Source organism: Molossus molossus, unplaced genomic scaffold, assembly GCF_014108415.1.
Source record: "Molossus molossus isolate mMolMol1 unplaced genomic scaffold, mMolMol1.p scaffold_m16_p_20, whole genome shotgun sequence".
Classification (NCBI taxonomy): domain Eukaryota; kingdom Metazoa; phylum Chordata; class Mammalia; order Chiroptera; family Molossidae; genus Molossus; species Molossus molossus.
This window is the reverse complement of record NW_023425356.1, coordinates 19395726-19418191: the sequence shown is the minus strand read 5'-3', so window position 1 is coordinate 19418191 and position 22466 is coordinate 19395726. Positions and strand designations below refer to the sequence as shown.

At 44.3% G+C, this 22466-nt stretch overlaps 2 protein-coding genes across 2 annotated transcripts; both read left to right on the top strand.

Annotated features, from left to right (window-relative positions):
• Positions 1 to 7952: 7952 nt before the first annotated feature.
• LOC118637717 (cornifin alpha-like) lies at positions 7953 to 8453 on the top strand. The gene has a single exon (XM_036273268.1). The coding sequence runs from the start codon at positions 7953 to 7955 to the stop codon at positions 8451 to 8453; it is 501 nt and encodes a 166-aa protein (XP_036129161.1).
• Positions 8454 to 19637: 11184 nt separating this feature from the next.
• On the top strand, positions 19638 to 20291 carry LOC118637806 (small proline-rich protein 3-like). Its single transcript, XM_036273387.1, has 2 exons — positions 19638 to 20081; positions 20226 to 20291. Exons 1-2 carry the CDS (start codon positions 19638 to 19640, stop codon positions 20289 to 20291), a joined length of 510 nt encoding a protein of 169 aa, XP_036129280.1.
• The last annotated feature ends 2175 nt before the right edge of the window (positions 20292 to 22466 follow it).

Below are 22466 nucleotides of genomic sequence, written 5' to 3'. Positions count from 1 at the left end.
CCCCCCCCCAGGCCTTCACCACACTATTGTCTGTGTACATGGGCTATGCATATATGCATATAAATTCTTTGGTTAATCTCTTCCCCTCCCCCTTGCTCCTGTCCCCTCTGAGGTCTGTCAGTCTGTGCCATGCATCCATGTCTCTGCACCTATTTTTTAGTCAGTTTATTTTGTTCATTAGATTCCACAAATAAGTAAGATCATGTAATACTTGTCTTTCTCTGATTGACTTATTTTGCTTAGCATAATAATCTGATAAGGGGTTAATTTCTAAAATATATAAAGAACTCAGACAACTCAACATAAAGAAGACAAATAATCCAACTAAAAAATGGACCTGAATAGGCACTTCTCTAAAGAGGACATTCAGATGACCAATAGACCTATGAAAAAAATGCTCAACATCACTAATCATAAGAGAGATGCAAATTAAAACTATGTAAAATGAGGTATCACTTCACACCTGTCAGAATGGCTGTCATCAATAAATCAACAAACAACAAGTGCTGGTGAGGATGTAGAGAAAAGGTAACCCTAGTACACTGCTGGTGGGAATGCAGACTGGTACAGCCACTATGGAAAACAGTATGGAGTTTCCTCAAAATTTAAAAATGGAACTGCTATTTGATCCAGTAATCCCACTTCTGGGAATATATCCTAAGAACCCCAAAACATCCATCAGAAAGAATGTATGTACATAGCACTGTTATTTACATTGGCTACAATCTGCAAACAGCCCAAGTGCTCATCAGAAGATGAGTGGATAAAATATCTGTGGTACATTTACACAATGCAGCTGTATTTTTTTTTTTTATCCTCACCAGAGGACATTTTTCTATTTTTTTGTTCAGGTAGAGTGGGAGGGAGAGAGAGAAAAAGAGAGAGAGAGAGAGAGAGAGAGAAAGAGAGAAACATCGACATGAAAGGGACACATCGAGTGGCTGCCATCAGCACGACCAACCGGGGCTGGGGACAAACTGCAACCGAGGTACATGCCCTTAGCGGGAACTGAACCCGGGTCTCTCTGGACTGCAGGCTGATGCTCTAACCACTGAGCCAAACAGGCCAGGGCAATGCAGCTGTATTTTTAACCAGCAGCTCAAGTGATTGTTATGCTTAGATCAGTTGGAGAAACACTCCTCACCGGCAATATTGGGTCCCGGAAGATCACCGAACGCTGCCTATTTCTCCACCAGACTTCATGCTTGATATTTGGTTGTCATTCAGCAAATATGTTAGATAAATGACTGACTACTTCACAACCAAGATAATTATGAATTGTTCTGAGTCACGGGAGATGAGTTTCCAGTAACTGATGTGCTTTGGAACCTAAGGAGAAGAAATGTACTGATATCTAGTGCCCATCAACTATGCTCCAGTTACTATAGTAGTTGCTTTGCATATGTAACCCCATTTAATAACGGTTTGGAAGCTGATGCTATCATTTCTAACATATGGATAAAATAAACTCAAATTCATAAAGGTCCTGGAGTCACAGTACTGGATTTGCCTCTTGAACCTGCCACCTATTTGCCACATAAACTTGAGCAGGTGACTTATTCTTTGTGCTTCAACTTCCACATCTGTAGAATGGGTTTAATGATCTGTTCCTAGCACTGCTATTGTGACAATTAGCATCAAGTGTCCAGAACAAAGTCTAACACTTGGCGGGTGCCAATCAAATGGGAGCTATTGTTACTAAGACACTTTCCCCAAATCATACACACAGCTAGTAAGGACCAGAGGCAGAATTTGAACCCAGGACTTTGTTTGTACATCTGTGATCTATAGAGGCCACTCTATACTCTGGAGGTGCTGGCTCTCAGAGGTGGATCGGGGTGAAATAGGCACAGCTGAACAAACAAGAGCGAGAACAACTACAACCAGTAGTTACCTCCAACAGGGACTGGGATTCTCTGTGAAAAATACTTAGCTGTGTGCGTGTCACTGTGCCCCTTCAACAGCCCAAGGGGCATTGAGTGATCGAAGGTGGGTACACCTAGCACATAGTCTAAACCATCCCAGATTTTGTTTCAAACCTCAACACCCTCCACTAAAAATAGCTATCTACTTGTGCTTTTCGATCATCCATACCTAGGGAAACTTTATGTCAAATGGATAATAGATAGGCAATTGATCAGTTCAGCTATGTGGGAACATCAGGACCCAGTCAGGGTTTCTTCCAAGAGTAGCCCTCCAACTTATAGAATGCCCCATGTTTTACTGGTATTGAGAGCAATGTGTCAGAGTTGTTAGGGGACTGTATCCTAGCACATTCTATATTTGTAATCTCTTGGGAGAGTTACTTAACATTTTTCTACCTCAGTTTTGTTATCTAGGGCATGCCCAGGTCATTGCATAATCACCAAGAAATTTAGCCACCCCCTGTACCCCAACTCATGTAAAGCATGGACTTCGCAGTCATTGATATTATCCAGTAACTCATGGTATAATCTGGCCATTATGTATGCTTGGAAATTTAGTGGAAAAAGCAAGGCTCATTAAAGGGTCCTCTCTTTTCTCTCTCTCTCTCCCTCTCTCTCTTTCTCTCCCTCTCCCCTGCCCTCACAAATTAGCAAGAATCATTTTTAGCTCATTCATCCAGAAAACGTCTGAAGCATCATTTCATGTAATCTTTACAATAATCTTGAAAAGCACAATTTAAAATTCCCAATTTAAAGATGCGGACATTGAAGTGCAGATGCGGACATTGAACAAGTTAGTTCAAGGTCATCTAACTAACAAGGGCAGAACAAGGCTTTGAAACAACTGGGCCAGACACTAACCTAGGTTCTTTTTTTGCCTGCCTCAAGCAAAGAAGACAGATTTAAATGTTTATCCACTGAAAAGAGAAAAGAGAGAGGGGCATACTCTATTCTGAGGGAGACCACGCACCCAGAGGGGACCTGCATCCCAGGCTTCTGCTGCTAAACAAGCTCTGCAGGCTGTCCCGGGTCCCTCCGGCCCGCCTGCCCCTCCCCTGCTGTAGGGCACAGTGCTGGCTGCAGGCTCTCGGTGCCAGGACATGGGGCGCTCCCTCCACCTCTGCATCCAGGCTCACAACCTGCGCCTCCCCTGCCAGCTGGACCAAAGTGCTCAGGAGGCTTCTGAACCCCTGGGGCCTGGTGTTGCCGCCTCCTTTTCCTCCTCTTTTTCCGGTGGGGAGCCTGTGTGTTATACAAACTTTTCTCGATAATGATCACGACCTGCAACAAGCAGCCTGTACTCTGCTCCTCACAGTGATCATGGGGAGTAGAACCCTCTTAATACTGCTTGTTTCGAGATGCTGCCACATTTCAAACGTGGGCTTCTATGGGACAATGCGTGGCACTCTCTGCCTGCTCTGAGCCTCGGGAAGTTACTGAGGAGGGAGACACCTGTCGGGAAGGGCCTGGTAACTGGCTGGGCTCAGGGCCAATCTGCCCACTCTGTCAATGGTAGTCAACCAGAGGCCTGCTCGGAGCTGTGGAGGAGCCCACAGCTGGCGAAGGGGAGCCAGGCTGGACTTGGGGAGAGCAGCAGCCTCCTGGGAACGGAGGAGGGGCTTCTGCGGAAGGCTGAGAAATCCGGGGCGATGGACTCCCCCTTTTTGATGCGTGGAGTTTGTAGGACCAGATTCACCAGCTAGTTCAGCTTTGATAGTGAATCAAAACTTACCTGAAGGGGAGAACGGACTGAACACCAACCACTGAGCGTGCCTCAGGTAAAGAAACGGGGAGAATGATGTCAGGGGTCACGGAAAAGCTCCGAGTTGCAGCCAGAGCGGGGTTGGGCGGAGGAGAGGAAGCACAGGTCGAGGCAGGCAGGGGAGCCCTGCCAGTGCGGGGTACTGGGTGACAAGGAAATTTCTTCACATCCAGGGCAAAGGCCAAAGGTGGGCACAGGGTACCCCAACTTCAGAGCTGGGTTCAGACCCTCCAGGGCCTGAGACAGCTGGGAGGGTAGAACAGAGGAGCAGAAAGCAGGTTCCTTGAGGCTGAGAATTCCACCGGGTGCAGCGCAGGTTCCTCCTGGTGCTCCCTCTGCAGGGGCTCCTGGGAGGGAGTTTGGGCAAAAGGGGGACCTAGCTCAAGCCCAGAGGGGAGCCAAAGTGAGGCGAGAGGCTTGGAGCTCAGCTGTGGCCACGGTGCTGGTGGCAGCCAGAGGCAGGTGGGTGGTTAAACCGATGGACAGTGAAGCTGATGTGTGGGGAAGGCAGCAGAAATGCTGTCTGTCCTTTGCTGAGACTTCTTTCCTCAGCTCATCCCCAAAGATGAGAGACTTTCCAGCAGTCTCTGGGCCTCTCTTGACAAATAATGCCATTCGGTAATTTATTCATTAATCATGCATCCAGCCAGTCAGTCACTCATTCCATCATGGCCAGCTCACCGACCAGCTACTGCACACCAGGTACATGGGAAGATGGAGGCAGACCGATGGTTGTAGGCACACTGTGGGAGGCTGGTACAGGACCGAAGTTAACGAGAGGTGACTCAGCAGGTGCTTCACGAATATTTAGGTGTGTGTTTGGTGGCGGTGGAGGGGAATGAGGAGGAGGCACTGTCCACACACCTGGGTTATGAGGGTGCTTCGGTTTTTTCCTAAGGTCACACCTAGTAACAGATTCTGTTTCGAGGGCAGCTCTGAACTTCAGTTTTATGTTATAATGATCAAAGGAAATTGCTGGTGTAAAGACGCAAGGGATCCCTGCTTTTATGACCTCAGAAAAGAGAAGACCATGAAAGAAAGAATCTTCAGGACCTGACCATAGTGGAGGGAAGATGTACCTGGGCAGGTGCTCAGGGGCTGCTCACCTGCCATTTACTGTCCTTATGGTCAGGGTACCCAGGCTCTGTCATCACGCCCGCCTGGGACCTCCTCCGGAGTGAAAGCAACTCTTTCAAAACAGGCCTGTGAGCCTTTTCCTTCCCCTCAGACCCTGGTCCACTGAGTGATGACAAACTGACTTAGTGCCTTGTTTCCACTGTGCTAATTGGTGTCCCCTCCTGTTCTCAGCAGAGCTAGAAACGCCTTCTGTTCATCCCCAGCCTCTTCCAACACGGAGCAGATGTGTGACCACCTAAGTGGGTCTGTCCTAGCAGAGATGAAGGGCTTACCACAGGGAGACCTCTTCACAGTGCCACACACACAAAGCTTTCCCACGACTATGAGTGGACCCCGCTCCAAGCCAGGAAGTCAGGGCTCCCCCTTTCCACCTTCAATCACATTCCTCTTAATTTCCTCTGTAGCGGCAAGGACAAAGGGGGACACAGGGTTTCTGTGCAGAATTCCTTTTCTCTTGGGGCTTGCTGTTTGACCTGGGTGAGTTACTTCACTGCCTGCAGCCTCGCGTTCCCGGACCGTCACGTGAGGAGTGTGGACAAGACTCTCCGGGGTCCGTTACACTAGTGGGTCTATGCCGCTGTGTCTCTCGCCCCAGGGGATCCCCATCTGATGAGGAGAAGTAATCTGGGTACAGAGAACTCCTAGAATGAGCCGTGACTGACTAAGGACTCTGTTAATACTCACTGAATGAACGAGGAGGGAACACCATTGTTTTGAGCAAGCATAGATCTGACACTCAGAAAGCCCCCAGGAAACACAGAGCCAGGGAGCAGGGGGCAGACACTGCAGCCAGCAAGAGCTCCAGGTGTTGGAAGTGGGCAAGCGGTGTGGGGAGCATCACTGAGGGCTCCGTGGATGGGATGGGGTGCAGGCAGTTAGAAGAGGCTCCAGGATTTCAGGTGGTGGGGTTGGTATACGGTCAGGTTAGGAAGGAGGAAATGGTCACAGCCAGAAGGCTGGGTGGAGTGGAGGGAAAGGTTATCCCAGAAGATGAATTAGACCTTGAAAATCTTTTAAATAGGAGAGGGGTGAAGGTGTGGCTGGTGAAACCAAAGCAAGTTTACCCAGATTAGCAACCAGTCAGGGAGGGGTGGGGTTGGGGGAGGTAATAATTAAGTAATTCTGAATGTGTGTAGTTCAATGGAGTTAGGAGAACGATGGAGGAAATGGATCTAATGGTGTTGAAGCCCCCAGACAAGGAGTCTGTATTCAGTCAATTCCATGATCTCTGGCTTCTGTCTCCCTTCATAAGGCGGACAACTCGTGCCCACCTCTGCTCCTCCCCACTTGTTCATGTGCCCAAATGTATTCTATTCCACAGAACACGAGGAACAACCATCTCAAGAAAAAAGAAAAAGAGCTAAAAGGTGGCAAGATCACAAAAGGACTCAGATTTCCCTCCAGAGTTAATTTATAAAACCCTGCAGGAAGCCTGTGGCTCACCCAGTGTCCAACACGAGCGCTACCTGGGGGCTAAGGGGGAGGGTGGCAGTGGGAACTGGGCCCGGGTGACATCACTGGTAGGCAGCCTGTGCCAAAAAATACCAAGTGGGTGGTTTTCAACACAGAAGCTGTGCCAACTGGTAATTGAGGGGAGTGGGGTGAATCATGTTTGACAGATAAGGAATGAAAACAGGGGCCCGGGATGATTCTATTTTCTTAAGGCAGGGCTCAGTCACCTTATAAAAAGCCAGCTGGCCACTAACTTTACACCAGACCAGAGGGACCAGAAAACCTGTTCTTCGCTGCGTACCAGGTAAGTCCTGATCAGGACCGGTGTGAAACTCTTGCTTATTTTATTATTATTGTTTATTTTTTTATTATATTTTTATTAGAAACTAGACAGAGGCAAATGTGTAAGAAGGCTGATTCTGGGTATGACTTGGAGACTGAGATTATTGGGATGTTTTCATTTTAAATTAAAGAGCAGTTTGGGTTTAAAGAGGACTTAGTAGTTGGTTAAGTCAGCCAACTCAGTGGACAGCTATGAAACTGTGGTCAGGGAAGGGGGCAGCTCTGTGCAAAATCCTACAGTACGTTAAAAGCATGATTACAACTGGAACTCAGGCCCAGAGCACCCTCAGAAACACCACTGTCCTCTCTGTTTATAAGACTTGTTATAAAAAGTGTAATTCATATGATAGGCCTCTACTGAGCCTATATTATATTTAAGGCACTACGCTAAGCACTTTGGGTAAATCATACCCATAGGAACTTATTTAACAAACTCATAACCCAGCAGGGAAGATAATTCATGTACATACTTAGATGAAACAAAGCAGACAGTGATTGGTATAGGGAGGGGGGCAGGGAAGGGCTATGGCAGCTGGGGAACCGCACTCATGAAGAGTTCCCAGTGACCACACATGATGTGAGCTACAGTGGAGGAGTATTCGGATGGCAGAGGTGGAAGGAAAGGCATTTCGGGGGTAGGGGGGACACTGAGTAAACCAGGCCAGAGTGAGGTTGCAGGAGCTTGGATTCCTGTAGAGTCATCCTGTAAGTCACAGGTGTGCTGTGTAGTACCAGGAGTGGGCGGACCACAGTCGTTTCCATCCTCACCCGAGGACATTTTTTTCCATTTTTTGCACAGATAGAGTGGGAGGGAGAGAGAGGAAGAGAGAGAGAGAGAGAGAAACATCGACGTGAAAGGGACATATCGAGTGGCTGCCATCCGCACGACCTACCAGGGCCGGGGACAAACTGCAACCGAGGTATATGCCCTTAGCGGGAACTGAACCTGGGTCTCTCCGGACCGCAGGCCAATGCTCTAACCGCTGAGCCAAACCAGCCAGGGCCACAGTCGTTTCTAAGCTATCACTTTCCCAAAGACCTAGTGTGGGTACTTGTCAATGAGCAATGTGACATGACTGGGGAAGAAAGGGAGCTGAGCAATGAATCCCACTGAAATGGGGCAAACAAATTGGCTTTAAGCTCCTTCTCTTAAAAGGGCCCAGAAATTATCAAAGCATACTTTACTCTCAAGTGGAGGACAGCCAGGGGAGAGATGAGGCTCACTCTTATAAAGGGGCCTGAAATTAAACCTATTTGGCATTGGACTGGCTTCTTCCCGAGTTGATCCCTTTTTCACCATCTGTTCTGTCTCTAGGTCCAGCCTCCTTTGAACCATGAGTTCCCACCAGCAGAAGCAGCCCTGCACCACACCCCCTCAGCTGCAGCAGCAGCAGGTGAAGCAGCCCTGCCAGCCTCCACCCCAGGAACCATGTGTCCCCCAAACCAAGGAGCCCTGCCACCCCAAGGTTCCTGAGCCATGCCACCCCAAGGTTCCTGAGCCATGCCACACCAAGGTGCCGGAGCCCTGCCACACCAAGGTGCCAGAGCCCTGCCACCCCAAGTTTCCTGAGCCATGCCACCCCAAGGTGCTGGAGCCCTGCCACCCCAAGGTGCCTGAGCCATGCCACACCAAGGTGCCGGAGCCCTGCCACACCAAGGTGCCGGAGCCCTGCCACACCAAGGTTCCTGAGCCATGCCACCCCAAGGTGCCGGAGCCCTGCCACCCCAAGGTGCCGGAGCCCTGCCACACCAAGGTGCCGGAGCCCTGCCACACCAAGGTGCCGGAGCCATGTCCCTCAACACCAGCACCAATTCAGCAGACCAAGCAGAAGTAACATGGTCATCCACAGCCATGTCCTTGAGGAACCAACTGCTGAATGCTGAATCTCCTCTCTATTCTGCTTGCCTGTCCCACTTACAGTTAGCATGCTGTCACCTTGAGTCATAACCCCTCCCTTTTTGCATCCTCCAGAAAGATGTCCCTCACACCCAGTCTGGAGGGTTTCTGAGTCCCTGAATAAGGCTGAAAGTCTCATTGGCTGAGCTAGTCTTCTAGCCACTCAGGGCTCATTTGGAAAGTGATTGTGCGGGGAGGATCGAGTGATTCTTCAATGCTTTGCCCCCATTAAATTATGTTTAACTCCATAACTGGCTATGTGTGTCATTGGTTGACTCAGCTTTCTTCACTGTTCTCTCAACATGAAGTAGGAACTGCTCACAGCAGGACTGGTTATGAGGGCTGTTGTCAAAAAGTGCCCGATCCAGGCACTGAGAATGTGCAGATGTGTATGTGTGACTGCTGTACACACAGGGCTGCTAATGGGAGAGCAGGTACTTTGGGCACCTCAGCTAGAGCAGGGCTTTCTTCTTGCCCGAGTGCATTATATCTGAATGCAGATGGTCCCTGCTTCAAGCCATCTCTGACCCGGAGTCCTTGTGCCCAAATAGTCATTATTCTGTTCAGTTTATTTTATTATTTATCATTATTATTCCAAAGAAATAATACTTGTGCATATTTCAAAATGATTATCTGTTCTTCACTCATCCTCTCTTCCTGATGCCCCAACACCAGGAAGCCAAACACTTAAATACTCACACTCAGACACAACACACACACACACACACACACACACACACATCTCCAAAATCATGAAACACACACACATACATGCTGATTTAATCACCTTAGTCAGTGTTTGCCTTTCACTGAATGCCCAGTGAGGGAAGGAAGGAGAAAGAGAAGGAAGGAAATATCCCACATAAACCCCAATGCAATTCTAAATCTTTTTATGAAAAATCCCTCCGGAACACCACTCCCTCCAACCCACTCACAACCAAGGACTCCCATATTGCCCACGGCCTTTAAACTTAGACAGCAAGGTTATTTGGCAGAGGTAGAGTTCTCCTTGGGGTCCAAGCTCCTCCTCTTCCCTCAGTTCCTTTCTCTCTAGGAAGTAGAATGCCATTCACAGAGCCAACAGTAGATGGTAGGATACTGCATCTGTGTGAGGACTTGGAGGTACAAACTACCCACAGGTGGTAAAACTGCATGTTTCCAGCTCAGATGCAGATGTCACCTGTGCTGATAAAGAAATGTACATGTGGTTCTCTTCATGGGTAGATCTTGGTTTCCTCTGTCCCAGCAGCACCATGATTCTCCATTTGTGCTGAAGAAAACAGAAGATAGTATCTGGTTTAGATGAGAACTGTTCAATAAGGGAGTTCCCACTGGGTTGCAAGCTGTTTCCTCCTGTTCCTTGTTCAGGAGAGTATTTTAGGTGATCTATGCCAACCCTTTCCCAACCAGCTTCCTGAATCTCCCTACGTATTGTACTTGCTTCTCCGCCATGTTGCTTAGACCCCTGTCCCTCTTTGCCCTCTGTCTCTTTACTGCATTATGTTCAACAACTCCCACACCTCCCTGCCACCCCCTCACCTCTGCAGAACCAAGTGCCTGCCAAATGGTAGGAGCTTATTTGATGTTTGCTGGGATGTTGAGTTGTCTATACTCTCATTCGATAATGCTGTGGATTTGAGGGGAATGTCTAAACCTCACTCTTTGAACACAAAATTACAATTTTTGCTTAAAAGTTTACATTTTGTCATTAGTTTTAGTTTAGTTTTCCATTATTGTATAATAAATCACCACAAGTTTAGTGTCTTAAAACAACATATAATTATTATCTCATAATTCACACAGGTTTAAGAGTCTGAGTCCTACATTTAATTTTAAGTAGGCACGTGGTCTAGTGGCAAACTCTACTGAATAGCCTAGTTCCAGAGCTTCCAAAGACAGTCCTTGGTCAATTTCAAGTTTCTTACACTGTGCTATCACATGATTTCTCTGACCTTGGCCTGTGCACTGATTTTCATCATTGGGCAATTGGGTTTCTCCTTCTGTATCTCAACTAGAACATGTGTTTCATGGATTCCCTCCACCCCCAAAAAAAGCCTTATGTGTAATCAATTTATTTGGAAATATAATCTTAGAGGGGGGAACAATATGAGATACAGGAGGAGTGAAACTAGGTGAAAGAAAACATCAATATATTATAAAGAATATGTCACAATAGGCAACCACCAAGGACATTTCCACGATAAATTTTTATTTTATTTTATATTTCCCTGATAATCATGTTGAACATTATATCATATATCTGATGACCATTTGTAATTCTTCTTTGGAGAAATGTCTATAGAAGCCCTTTGCTCTTTTCTCATTCAGGTTGTTTGGTTTTGTGCTATTGAATTATAGACGTTTTTTATATATTTTGGAAGTTAACCTCTTATAAGATTTCTTACATATTTTGGAATTTAGCCTCTCATAAGATTTCTTATTTAGCTTAGAAATTAACTCCTTATAAGATATATATTTTGGAAATTAAACACTTGTAAAAATGCAAATATTTTCTTCCATTCTGTAGGTTGTCTTTCTACTCTGATGATTGTTTCCTTTGCTGTGCAGATTTTGAGTTTGGTGTAGTCTCACTTGACTACTTTTGCTTTTGTTGCCTGTGCTTTTGGTTTTATATCTATGAAATCATTGTCAAGACCAATATTATAAAGATTTTCCTCTATTTTTTAGGAGTTTTACATGTTTAGGTCTTATGTTTAAATCTTTAATCCATTTCAAGCTGAGTTTTGTATATGATGAGTGGTAGGGGTCCAATTTCTTTTTTCTCTTTTTCTTTTTTGCATGTAGATATCCAGTTTTTCCAGCACCATTTGTTAAAAAATCTGTTCTTTCCCCATTGTGTGTTCTTTAGTATCCTTGTCAAAGATTAGTTGTCTGTATATGTATGGATTTATTTATGGGCTCTTTATTCTGTTGCATTGGCCTATATGTCTGTCTTTATGTTTTAACTATTATAACTTTGTAATACAATTTGAAATCAGAATATGACACCTTTAGGTTTGTTCTTCTTTCTCAAGATTGTTTTGGCTAACCTGGGTCTTCAGTAGTTCCATATGGCAATTATTTATTGAAAAAAGCAAAGGATAAGTATTGGTTGGGTTATGGAGAAACTGGAAACCTTCTACACTGTTGATAAGAATGTAAAATGGCACAGCAGCTATAAAGAAAGTATAGACAGTCCTCAAAATATTAAAAATAGAACTACCATGAGATCCAGCATTCTCATTTCTGGGTGTATATATACAAAAAAAAAAAAAAATTGAGACTAGCATCTCTAAGAAACATCTGCATGCCTATGTTCATTGCAGCATTATTCACAATAGCCAAGATGTGGAAACAACAAGAGTGTCAATCAACAAATGAATAAAGAAAATATGATATATACACATAATGGAATACTATTTAGTTTTTTTAAATTTATTCATTTATTTTTGTTACAGATGTTTTTCCCCCAATGATTCCCCCCTCCCCCACCCTCCCAGCCCTGTCCCCAGCTTTATTGACCATGTCCATTGTTTATACATACATGCATATAAGTTTTGTAGTTTATCTCTCTCCCACCACCCCCTCTTCTGGGGATTGTCAGTCTGTACTCCACTTCCACGTCTCCGGGATTACTCCATTCCTCAGACTGTTATGTTCATTATATTCCACAAATAAGTGAGATCATATGATACTTCTCTTTCTCTGTTTGGCTTGATTCGCTTAGGATAATACTTTCCAGGACCCTCCATGTCGTCTCAAAGGATAAGAGATCTTTCTTTCTTACAGCTGCATAGTACTCCATTGTGCATATGTACCACTGCTTTTTTATCCATTCTTCTACTGATGGACATTTGGGTTGTTTCCAGATCTTAGCAATTGTAAATACTGCTGCTATAAACATGAGGGTACATATATTCTTTCTTATTGGTGTTTCAAGCTTTTTAGGGTATATTCCTAGAAGTGGGATCACTGGGTCAAATGGAAGTTCAATTTTTAATTTTTTGAGGTAACACCATATTGTTTTCTATAGTGGTTGCATCAGTCTGCATTCCTACCAGCAGTGTACTAGAGTTCCTTTTCTCCACACCCTCGCCAACACTTGTTTGATGATTTGTTGATGGTGGCGATTCTGACAGGTGTGAGATGATACCTCATTGTTGTTTTAATTTACATCTCTCTGATGATTAGTGATGTTGAGCATTTCTTCGTCTCTTGGCCATTTGGATGTCCTGTTTGGAGAGGTGTCTATTTAGTTCCTCTGCCCATTTTTTAATTGGGTTCTTTGTCTTCCTTTTGTTGAGTTGTATGAGCACTCTATATATTTTGGAAATTAACCCCTTATCTGATATATCATTGGCAATTATGGCAATTATACAGTGGGTTGCCTTTCCATTTTGAGGGTTGTATCTTCTGCTGTGCAGAAGCTTTTGAGTTTATGTAGTCCCATGTGTTCATTTTCTCCTTTGTTTCTGGTGCCTTAGGTGATGTATCAGTGAAAATTCTGCTGCATATGATGTCTAAAATTTTGTTGCCTACATTTTCTTCTAGAATTTTTATGTATTCTTGATCTCCTTTGTTTCTGGTGCCTTAGGTGATGTATCAGTGAAAATTCTGCTGCATATGATGTCTAAAATTTTGTTGCCTACATTTTCTTCTAGGATTTTTATGTATTCTTGAGTCACATTTAAGTCTTTTATCCATTTTGAGCTTATTCTTGTGTATGGTGTAAGTTGATAGTCTAGTTTCATTTTATTGCATGTAGCTGTCCAATTTTCCCAACACCATTTATTAAAGAGGCTGTCCTTACTCCACTGTATGCTCTTGCCACCTTTGTCAAATATTAATTGAGCATATTGCCTTCGGTCCATTTCTGGGTTCTCTGTTCTGTTCCATGGTCTATATGCCTGTTCTTGTTCCAGTACCAGACTCTTTTGATTACAGTGGCTTTGTAGTATAACCTGAAATCTGGCAATGTGACCCCTCTTACTTTGTTCTTCTTTTTCAAGATAGCTGTGGCTATTCAACCTCTTTTTTGGTTCCATATGAACTTTTGAAGTATTTGTTCTAGTTCTGTGAAGTATGTCGTTGGTATATTGATGGGGATTGCATTGAATCTATAGATTGCTTTGGGTAGTATGGACATTTTAATGATGTTAATTCTTCTAATCCATGAACAAAATATGTGCTTCCACTTTTTTATATCTTCCTCTATTTCTATTTTCAATGTCCTGTAGTTTTATGCAAATAGGTCCCTTATTTCTTGGGTTAAGTTTATTCCTAGGTATCTTAATTTTTTTGCCGCAATGGTAAATGGGATTGTTTTCTTAATTTCTCTTTCTGTAAGTTCATCATTGGTGTATAAGAATACCATCGATTTCTTGATGTTAATCTTGTACCCTGCTTCTTTGCCAAATTCATTTATTAAGTCTAGTATATTTTTGATGGAGTCTTTAGGGTTTTCTATGTATAGTATCATGTCATCTGTGAATAATGACAGTTTCACTTCCTCCTTTCCCATTTGGATCCCTTTTATTTTTTCTTCATGTCTGATTGCTGTGGCTAAGACTACCAGTACTATGTGAAATAAGAGTGTCAAAAGTGGGCATACTTGTCTTATTCCTGTTCTTAAGGGAAATGCTTTTAATTTTTGCCCATTGAGTATGATGTTAGCTGTAGGTCTTTCATATATGGCCTTTATTATGTTGAGATATGATCCCTCTATTCCCAGATTGCTGAGTGTTTTTATCAGAAATGGGTGCTGGATTTTGTCAAATGCTTTTTCAGCGACTATTGATATGATCATATGATTTTTATCTTTCATTTTGTTTATGTGGTGTATCACATTTATTGTTTTGCAAATATTGTACCCGCCTTGCATCCCTGGGTTGAATCCCACTTAGTCATAGTGAATAATTATTTTGATGTAGTGCTGGATTCGATTTGCTAGTATTTTGTTCAGGATTTTGGCATCTATGTTCATCAAGGATATTGGCCTGTAGTTTTCTTTCTTTCTAGTGCCTTTTTCTGGCTTGTAATTAGAATTATGCTGGCCTCATAAAACAAGTTTGGAAGTCTTCCTTCTTGAATTTTTTGAAATCTTTTGAGGAGAATGGGTATTAGTTCTTTGAATGTTCGGTAAAATTCCCCCATGAAGTAGTCTGGGCCTGAGCTTTTGTTTGCTGGAGAGTCTTGATTACATCTTCAATTTCTTTTGTTGTTATTGGTCTGTTCAAATTTTCTATGTCTTCCCGGTTCAGTTTTGGGAGACTATGTGTTTCTAGAAATTTGTCCATTTCGCTTAGATTGTCGAATTTCTTGCCATATAACTGTTCATAATATCTGTTAACAATCCTTTTTGTTTCTGTAGTGTCAGTTATTATTTCTCCTCTTTCATTTCTGATTTTTTGTATTTGGGTTCTCCTTTTTTGTTTCTTGGTGAGTCTAGCTAAGGGTCCATCAATCTTGTTTATCTTTTCAAAGAACCAGCTGGGTCGCACAGGCCTCTCTGGTGCTTCAGCACCCTACAGGTCCGATGGGTAACTGGATTGCACAGTCCCTGCACAGGCCTCTCTGGTGCCCTAGCACCCTGCAGTTCCCGCGAGTGGGCAGCTGGAACGCATCATTCTCTCTCTCTGTCTCTCTCTTCTTCTCTCTCGTTCTCCAGCTTCCCACTGCTTTTGTGCGCTACTGGACTGCACAGGCCTCTGTGGATCCCCAGGTCCAGCCACTGGCAGCTGGGGAGTGGTGCTGCCCAGTGGGGCTCAACTCCTGCTCAGCTTTTGCTGCACTTTTGGGGAATGGGTCTCAGCTGCTGGTCTGTGCTTCTGTTGCCTGGGGATAGATGGCTGCCCCCCAGCCTCTGTTGCTGGGGGTATATTACGACTCTGATCAGGCTGCTACTATGGGGGATGGTGCTGGGCTCTAGACTGTCTGCAGCTTCCAGGACCAGCACCTTGGGAGCTCTGTACTGTGCACTGGTCTGTGTTGACACAGAATGTCCACTGGTCCGATGGTGCCAGGTGCACTGGTGGGCTCAGGTTGCTGGGCCCTGGCTGCTCCCACTGCCCCCTCCCAGGGAAGACCCGGAATCTTCCAAAATGGTGGGACCTCCCCTCCTTGCAGGGAAAAGCGCCCTGAAGGGCCACTTACAGTGGTAGCCAGCTGTTCCCAGTCCACAGCACAAGAACCTTCTGCTCCAAGGCTCTGCACTGCTCGGGTTTGGTCATCCACATTCACATCCACTCACTCTCTCTCACACACTCGCTCACTCTCTCACACCCTCACCCTCCCTCTGGTCCTGCTCACCGCCATCTTCCAGAAGACTATTTAGTTTTTAAAAAAGAAGTAAATTGCCCATCCGGTGTGGCTCAGTGGTTGAGCATCAACCCATGCCCCGAGAGGTCGCCTGTTTGATTCCTGGCCAGGGCACATGCCCAGATTGTGGGCCAAATCCCCAGTGGGGGCATGCAATTGATGTTCGCTCTCATTGATGTTTCTATTCCTCTCCCTTCCTCTCTCTAAAAAAATTAATTAAAGAAAAAAGAAGTAAATTCTGCCATTTGCAACAGCATGAGTGAACCTAGATAACACTGCTAAGCAAAATAAGCTAATCACAGAAGGATAAATACTGTATGATTTCAATTAGATGTGGTATGTAAAATAATCAAACTCATAGAAGCAGAGAATATAGTAATGGTTTTAATGGGTGAGATGGGGTAAGCAGTTGTTAATCAGTGGGTATAAAGTTTCAGTTTTACTAGATAAAAAAGTTCTGAAGATCAGCTCTACAACATAATGTTTGTAGTTACAAACATAGTCTGGTGTACTTAAATTTTAAGGGGGTGGATCTCATAGTGAGTTCTCACCATACACACAAGGAAATTTTGAAAGATTATGATTTCTACTCCTTTGATTGTGGTGATGATGTCATAGGTGTTTGCATATGTCTAAACTCATCTAATTGTACATTTTGAATTTAAGAAAAGTTGCATCTCAGAAAGGTTTTTCCTGGGAATGAAAGAGGGAAGCATTATCTATCAGTTCGTGTACTCCATTGATGAAGCGTGGCTGCCAAGCACCAACAATTCAAGTCTGAACTTCCACAAATGCCTTAAAAATTCACACAGACATACCACACTGGAACCTAGGGTCAAGAAAATAAAGAATCCAAGGAAGTACGTGGGATGGTTTATATAGTCACATCAAAAGAGCAAGACCCAGAATATCTGGAGAGTGTTAAAAGTACCCAATATCATCCACATTCAGGTCTCAAGCAAGGCCCAGGACATTGATGTGGGGAAGCAGCAGCCTCCTGATGCCACGGAAGATTAGGTCACCTCTGGAAGTGGGACTCTCTCTCGGAAGTGAAATGATTCACACTCTGCATTGGTGTTTAGTTTCCTTAGTACATGTACACTGGTGAACAAATCAAGCTTCTCTGGAGGCCAGAAAGGGCCTTAACACTCAGACACTGAGTATGCTGTCCAAACAAAAAGGAACATGTTTAGGTAAACTTAGAAGTCCTGGAAGTTTGTGCCAGAGAGGTTTTTATAAGAGTGAACAAGATATCAGGAAGGGGCAGGAGAAAGCCCATTCAGGAAAGGAAGATGGGGAATAAGAAAGGAATTTTTTTCTAGAACCAAAGTCCAGAATCAAGATAGGACACAAGAAAGACCCAGATTCATACAGAGGAGCAGGTACCTCTAGAGATAAGAATCCCAGGTAAAACAGCAAAGTCTGGTCAAAACTCCTTGTGTCAGGGGCTTCTGAGAGATGGTTTTGAAGAGGAGAGGGACCTGGACCAACCTGAAAGGAGAGCTTATGTGATACTAGGAACTAGAACTTAGGTATGATGGTGTCACTGGCACCATCCCAGAGGGAAGTGTCTAGTAAACACCAGCAGAGAAAGAAGATGGGTGGGAGAGGAAGCAGAGGAGGATAATAAATCCTCACCCTCTTCCCAGATTATATCATGAGACTTGTCCTAAGAAAGTGAATCATTTTCAATTAGTTGCTTTATGATTATCAAAATAATTTATGGACATCTCTCTAAAAGAATGCTTTCTCTCCTTCCTTCCTTCCTTCTATGAAACTGCAAATCCATCAGGGAACACAACAATTGCCCATTGACTGAGCATCTACCAGACTGGTGTAAGGATAAAGTGCAACCAGGCCTTTGGGGAAACTGATGGAAGGATCATAGCAGTGGCTGTGCCTGAGGGTTCGGGTTCACAGGAGGTAACACAGGGATAAAGGGGTGGGAAGGGAGAAACCATCCACATACTTGAGTTCTAAGGATGTTTGAATTTCCCCAGGGCCACACCTAGTAAGAGGTTGTGTGTTGAGGTCAGCTCTGGGTTTATGACCTCTGTTTCATCTTACCATGATCTGAGGGCATGGCTGGTGTATGATAAAAGAGAACCCATGAGAGGCAAGGTCTTCAGGGCTGTGCATCATGTCAAACACATTCAGTTGATCTTGACTCTCCATCCCCAGTGACATCTACTGTCCTCGGTCAACATGGCATCTTAAGGCTCACACCAGAGGAAAAACAGTTCATTTCTAAAGCAGGATTTTTAGCCTTTCGTTTCCTCTCCCAGCCCTGGATCTGCTAAGAAATGGAATAGCATATGGTTCACTTATTATAGTTTACTGACTAGTCACTTAAGTGAAGATCAGATGATTCACCTACTGTTCTTCAAGGCCTCCCAGAAGAACCAGTAGCGCCTATTGTTTATCCCAAATCCATTTAGAGAATTACAATGATCAACATTAATCTGAGCTAAAGAGTAGGGCTCTGTCCAAGAAACACACTTTTTCCTGGTCCCAGAGCCCATAACTTCCCCCTTATTCAACTCATCACCAGCCAGGAATCCTATTGCCCATAACAACCTCACCACCAAGGGTGAACAGTGGGGCCAAGCCCAAGTGACAAAAATGTTAAGCCAGAGATTTTCATTACAAAAGTTGGAACAAAGACAGAGTAGCCCAAAACAAATTCCACTTCCTGAAGGCAAGGCTCCTATTCTGTATAAAATGCTGGCTGGCCAGAGACTCCCCACCAGACCTGAGAGGCCAGACAGCTTGCACGTTTCCCTGTACCAGGTGAGTCTCTCTACTTGTGATGTTTTTGTATGTGTCCAATTGTATTTTATTTGCTTGGAGTCTATTTTTCTATGCTAAAAATATATTTACTTTAAATGCAATGCTAATTTGTGTTTAAGGTGATAGTACAGATCTATGGATTTCTCACTCAGATTAACTATGGAACTTAAGATCAAAAATGGGGAATAGTTTCTACAATAATGATTTGTTCAGTTATAGGGTAGGAAGTACACCATGTCCAGGGTACTTTTCTAATACTTCTAATCATTACTGAGAATTTGAAATATTGAGGCACTGCACTGGCAATTTGGATATTCAAAAGATAGGTTTTTCTTTATTTCATAGGTTTCCTTTAACCTACCATCCACTAGAGTGGATGCCCCAAAACATGGGCATAATTTGCAAATACATTTCATGGAAAGTGATTAAGAGAGAGGGTAGGGCAGGTATTGTGCTCCGGCAAATGAGGAAGGTGACTTGAATCTGGCAGCGAGTGTCTGGGAGGGGAGCCATGATGGGAGAGCATGTGGAGTAGCAGCAACAGAATGGACAGCCTTCCAGAAAGCATGCACAGGGAGGACGATGTGAACAGAGAGTCGGAAGTGGAATCAGGGGCTCAGGGCAGGTTGGTGTGCAATTTGTCTATGAGAGCTATGTGGTAGACTTGAGAGGGTAGACTCGAGACTTTTGACTTGAACATCTTTCAAGATTATTAAAAAGTGTCGTGTTGTGTTTCTGATGTGGGTTTTCATAATCACCAGGAAGAAAGGAAGGATAGATCAGGTCTTCACTCACGTGGAGCAGGATAAAGCACTGTTAAGCTTCTCTTCTCAAAAGCACACAGGGATCACCAAAGTTTCCATTGATTCAGGGAAACAGCAAGAAAGAGAAGAGAGACTCTCATATCTGAAGGGGCATGAAATGAGATATATTTATCATTAAATTTGTCTTCTTCCTTGTTTCACCAAACCACTGGGTCAACTTTTCTGTTTCTAGGTCCAGCCTCCTTTGAACCATGAGTTCCTACCAGCAGAAGCAGACCCACATCCCACCTCCCCAGCTTCAGCAGCAGCAGGTGAAGCAGCCCTGCCAGCCTCCACCCCAGGAACCATCTGTTCCCGTAACCAAGGAGCCATGCCACCCCAAGGTTCCACAACCTGGCCAAACCACGGTTCCTCAACCTGGCCACCCCAAGGTTCCACAACCTGACCAAACCAAGGTTCCTCAACCTGACCACACCAAGATTCCTCAACCTGACCACACCAAGGTTCCTCAACCCGACTACACCAAGGTTCCTCAACCTGACCAAACCAAGGTTCCTCAACATGACCAAACCAAGGTTCCTCAACCCGACTACACCAAGGTTCCTCAACCTGGCCACCCCAAGGTTCCTCAACCTGACCACACCAAGGTTCCTCAACCTGACCACACCAAGGTTCCTCAACCTGGCCACACCAAGGTTCCACAACCTGACCACACCAAGATTTCAGAGCCATACTACCCCAAGTATCCTGAACAAGGTAATCCTACGTTTCCTGAGAAGGGTCACATCAAGTTCCCTGAGCCGATCCACCCTAGCATCCCCCAGCCGGGCCAGTCTAAGATTCCTGAGCCATTTCCTTCAACAGTTATTCCAGGCCCAGCCCAGCAGAAGACCAAGCAGAAGTAATGTGGTCCACAGTTATGCCCTTGAGGAGCTGATCACCAGATGCTGAACACCGTCTTCCCTTCTGCTTATGTGTCTTAATTGTCTGTAGACCTTGTAGTCACTATTTTCTCACTGTCAGAATCTCTCTTATTTGCATCCTAATAATATGTGCTATGAGGCTTTCTCGTTCACACTCTGAAGAGTCCTCTGAGCTCTGAATTATGCAGAAGGTCTAAGTGGCTCTGCTGGTCCTAAGTTGCTCAGGGTTCATCTGAAGAGTCAATGTGGATGAAAAGAATGCCTGTTTCTTGCTCTGCCCCCAATAAATCACTTTAACTTCACTCTTGGCTGTTTGTGTCATTGGCTAAATCTGCCCCTTCCTATTCTATCATGAGTAGGACCTGTAATTAGAGAGGAGTTGGTACAGACATCATCTATCTGCCCTGGCACTATGTGCTTCCATGAGTGTGTGTGTGTGTGTGTGTGTGTGTGTGTGTGTGTGTGATTACCTTTAGGGGGCATCCCAGGAATGACAATGGCGATTGTGTAATGGAACCCAGAGCCTGTCACCTTTGGGCAGCCGTACCTGGCACAGGGCTCTCCCCTGGCACTGGACTGAGTCACGCCTCAGCAGTCACGCCTGCTCCAAGCCGCCTTTGATCCCGAGGTCCCTGACCCCAAGGCTCCTGCTTTGTGCCCAAAACATCACTGCCACATACTTGAACCTAAGTATTCTGGTTTTCTTTACTCATTTTACCTTCCAGATAGCCCACACATATAGGCACACATTCATTTATTCAAGTATCCACACACTTACCTAATTATCCACACAAGCCCTGCCTTCCTTAGCTCAATGTTATCTTTTGCTGGGCACCAATCATGTGCAGGGAGGCCTGAAACAATCTATACCAGAGAGAGGGAGAGGAGGATACACAGTCTTCTCTGGGAGAGAGAGTATTCAGAGAAACATGTGCACAACCACACACACACACTTTGAATAGTGTCTCTCCCAAAGTAAACCACAGAAACCTATTTATCAAGTGATCTAAAAAGAGGGTGAGTTTAAAGAAGAGATGACAAGGAGGAGTATGTGATCCAGGTGAGGTGGACAACCAGCCAGGAATTGGTGGAGAACAGGTCATTAGCTATTAAATGTCGGGGGTGAAAGGAGTTAAATAGCACCTACTACAAACCCTGCATTTCCAGATAAAGAAATTGACATCCAGAAAGGAGAAGAAGATGGACGTTAACCAGAAACTGTTTCTGAATCACACCCAGAGCCCAGTTCCCCAGATATCTAGTCCTTCTCCTGCTGCTTTTGATTTCAAGGATGACCAGCCGGTCTGCAGGTCTTTGTTGAGTGGGTCTTGGATTTCAGGGAGCTTTTTCTAAAATCAGTGAAGCCAATATAAAATTTCAGAATGGTTGCAATGGTGACTGGGAAGTGAACCCTATTTCTTGACAAGGTCTATGACACCGAGCAGGTGTGAGGCAGGTGACAGATAGTATCTGAGTGACACACAAGCATTCCAAATAGAGTTGGCAAGAACTCACAAATATTTGGAAATTGTAAGACAGAAACCGTCCAACAAGTCATTACAAGGTGATGAGTAGTTGTCACGCAGGCAGAAGAGAATGACGTGTTTTGGATCTGTATAGTATGCACATTTAAAGTGCCTTCATATTACTGCTGATTTCAATTGCAAAAGTCTAAAGATTACTCTGAGCCACTCACAATTGAATAGGCTGATTCTTAATGGGAAATGGACTTTTTAATACACAGATTTTCTGAATCTAGTTTAAACAGCTTAAAGAAAAGTTTGGCAGAAAAGAATCAAAATGATTAAAGGTCTCTCTGACTTTTGAACCATCATTTTGTTCTAGAAATTTATTTTTAGGAAATACTCATGCATGTACACAAATATTTTATCCATGGGGACATTTGTAAAGTAATATCTGATGAGACATCTATGAGTTGGGATTATACTGCAGCCATTAAAAATATTGTTTTAGAAAAATGATTATAGGAAAATGTTCAGATCATATTACTACAAAAGCAGATACTAAACAATATAAGCAAAAACCATCTTTTTTTTTTTATCCTCACCCGAGGATACTTTTCCATATTTTGTTCAGATAGAGTGGGAGGGAGAGAGAGAGAGAGAAACATCAACATGAAAGGGACACATCGAGTGG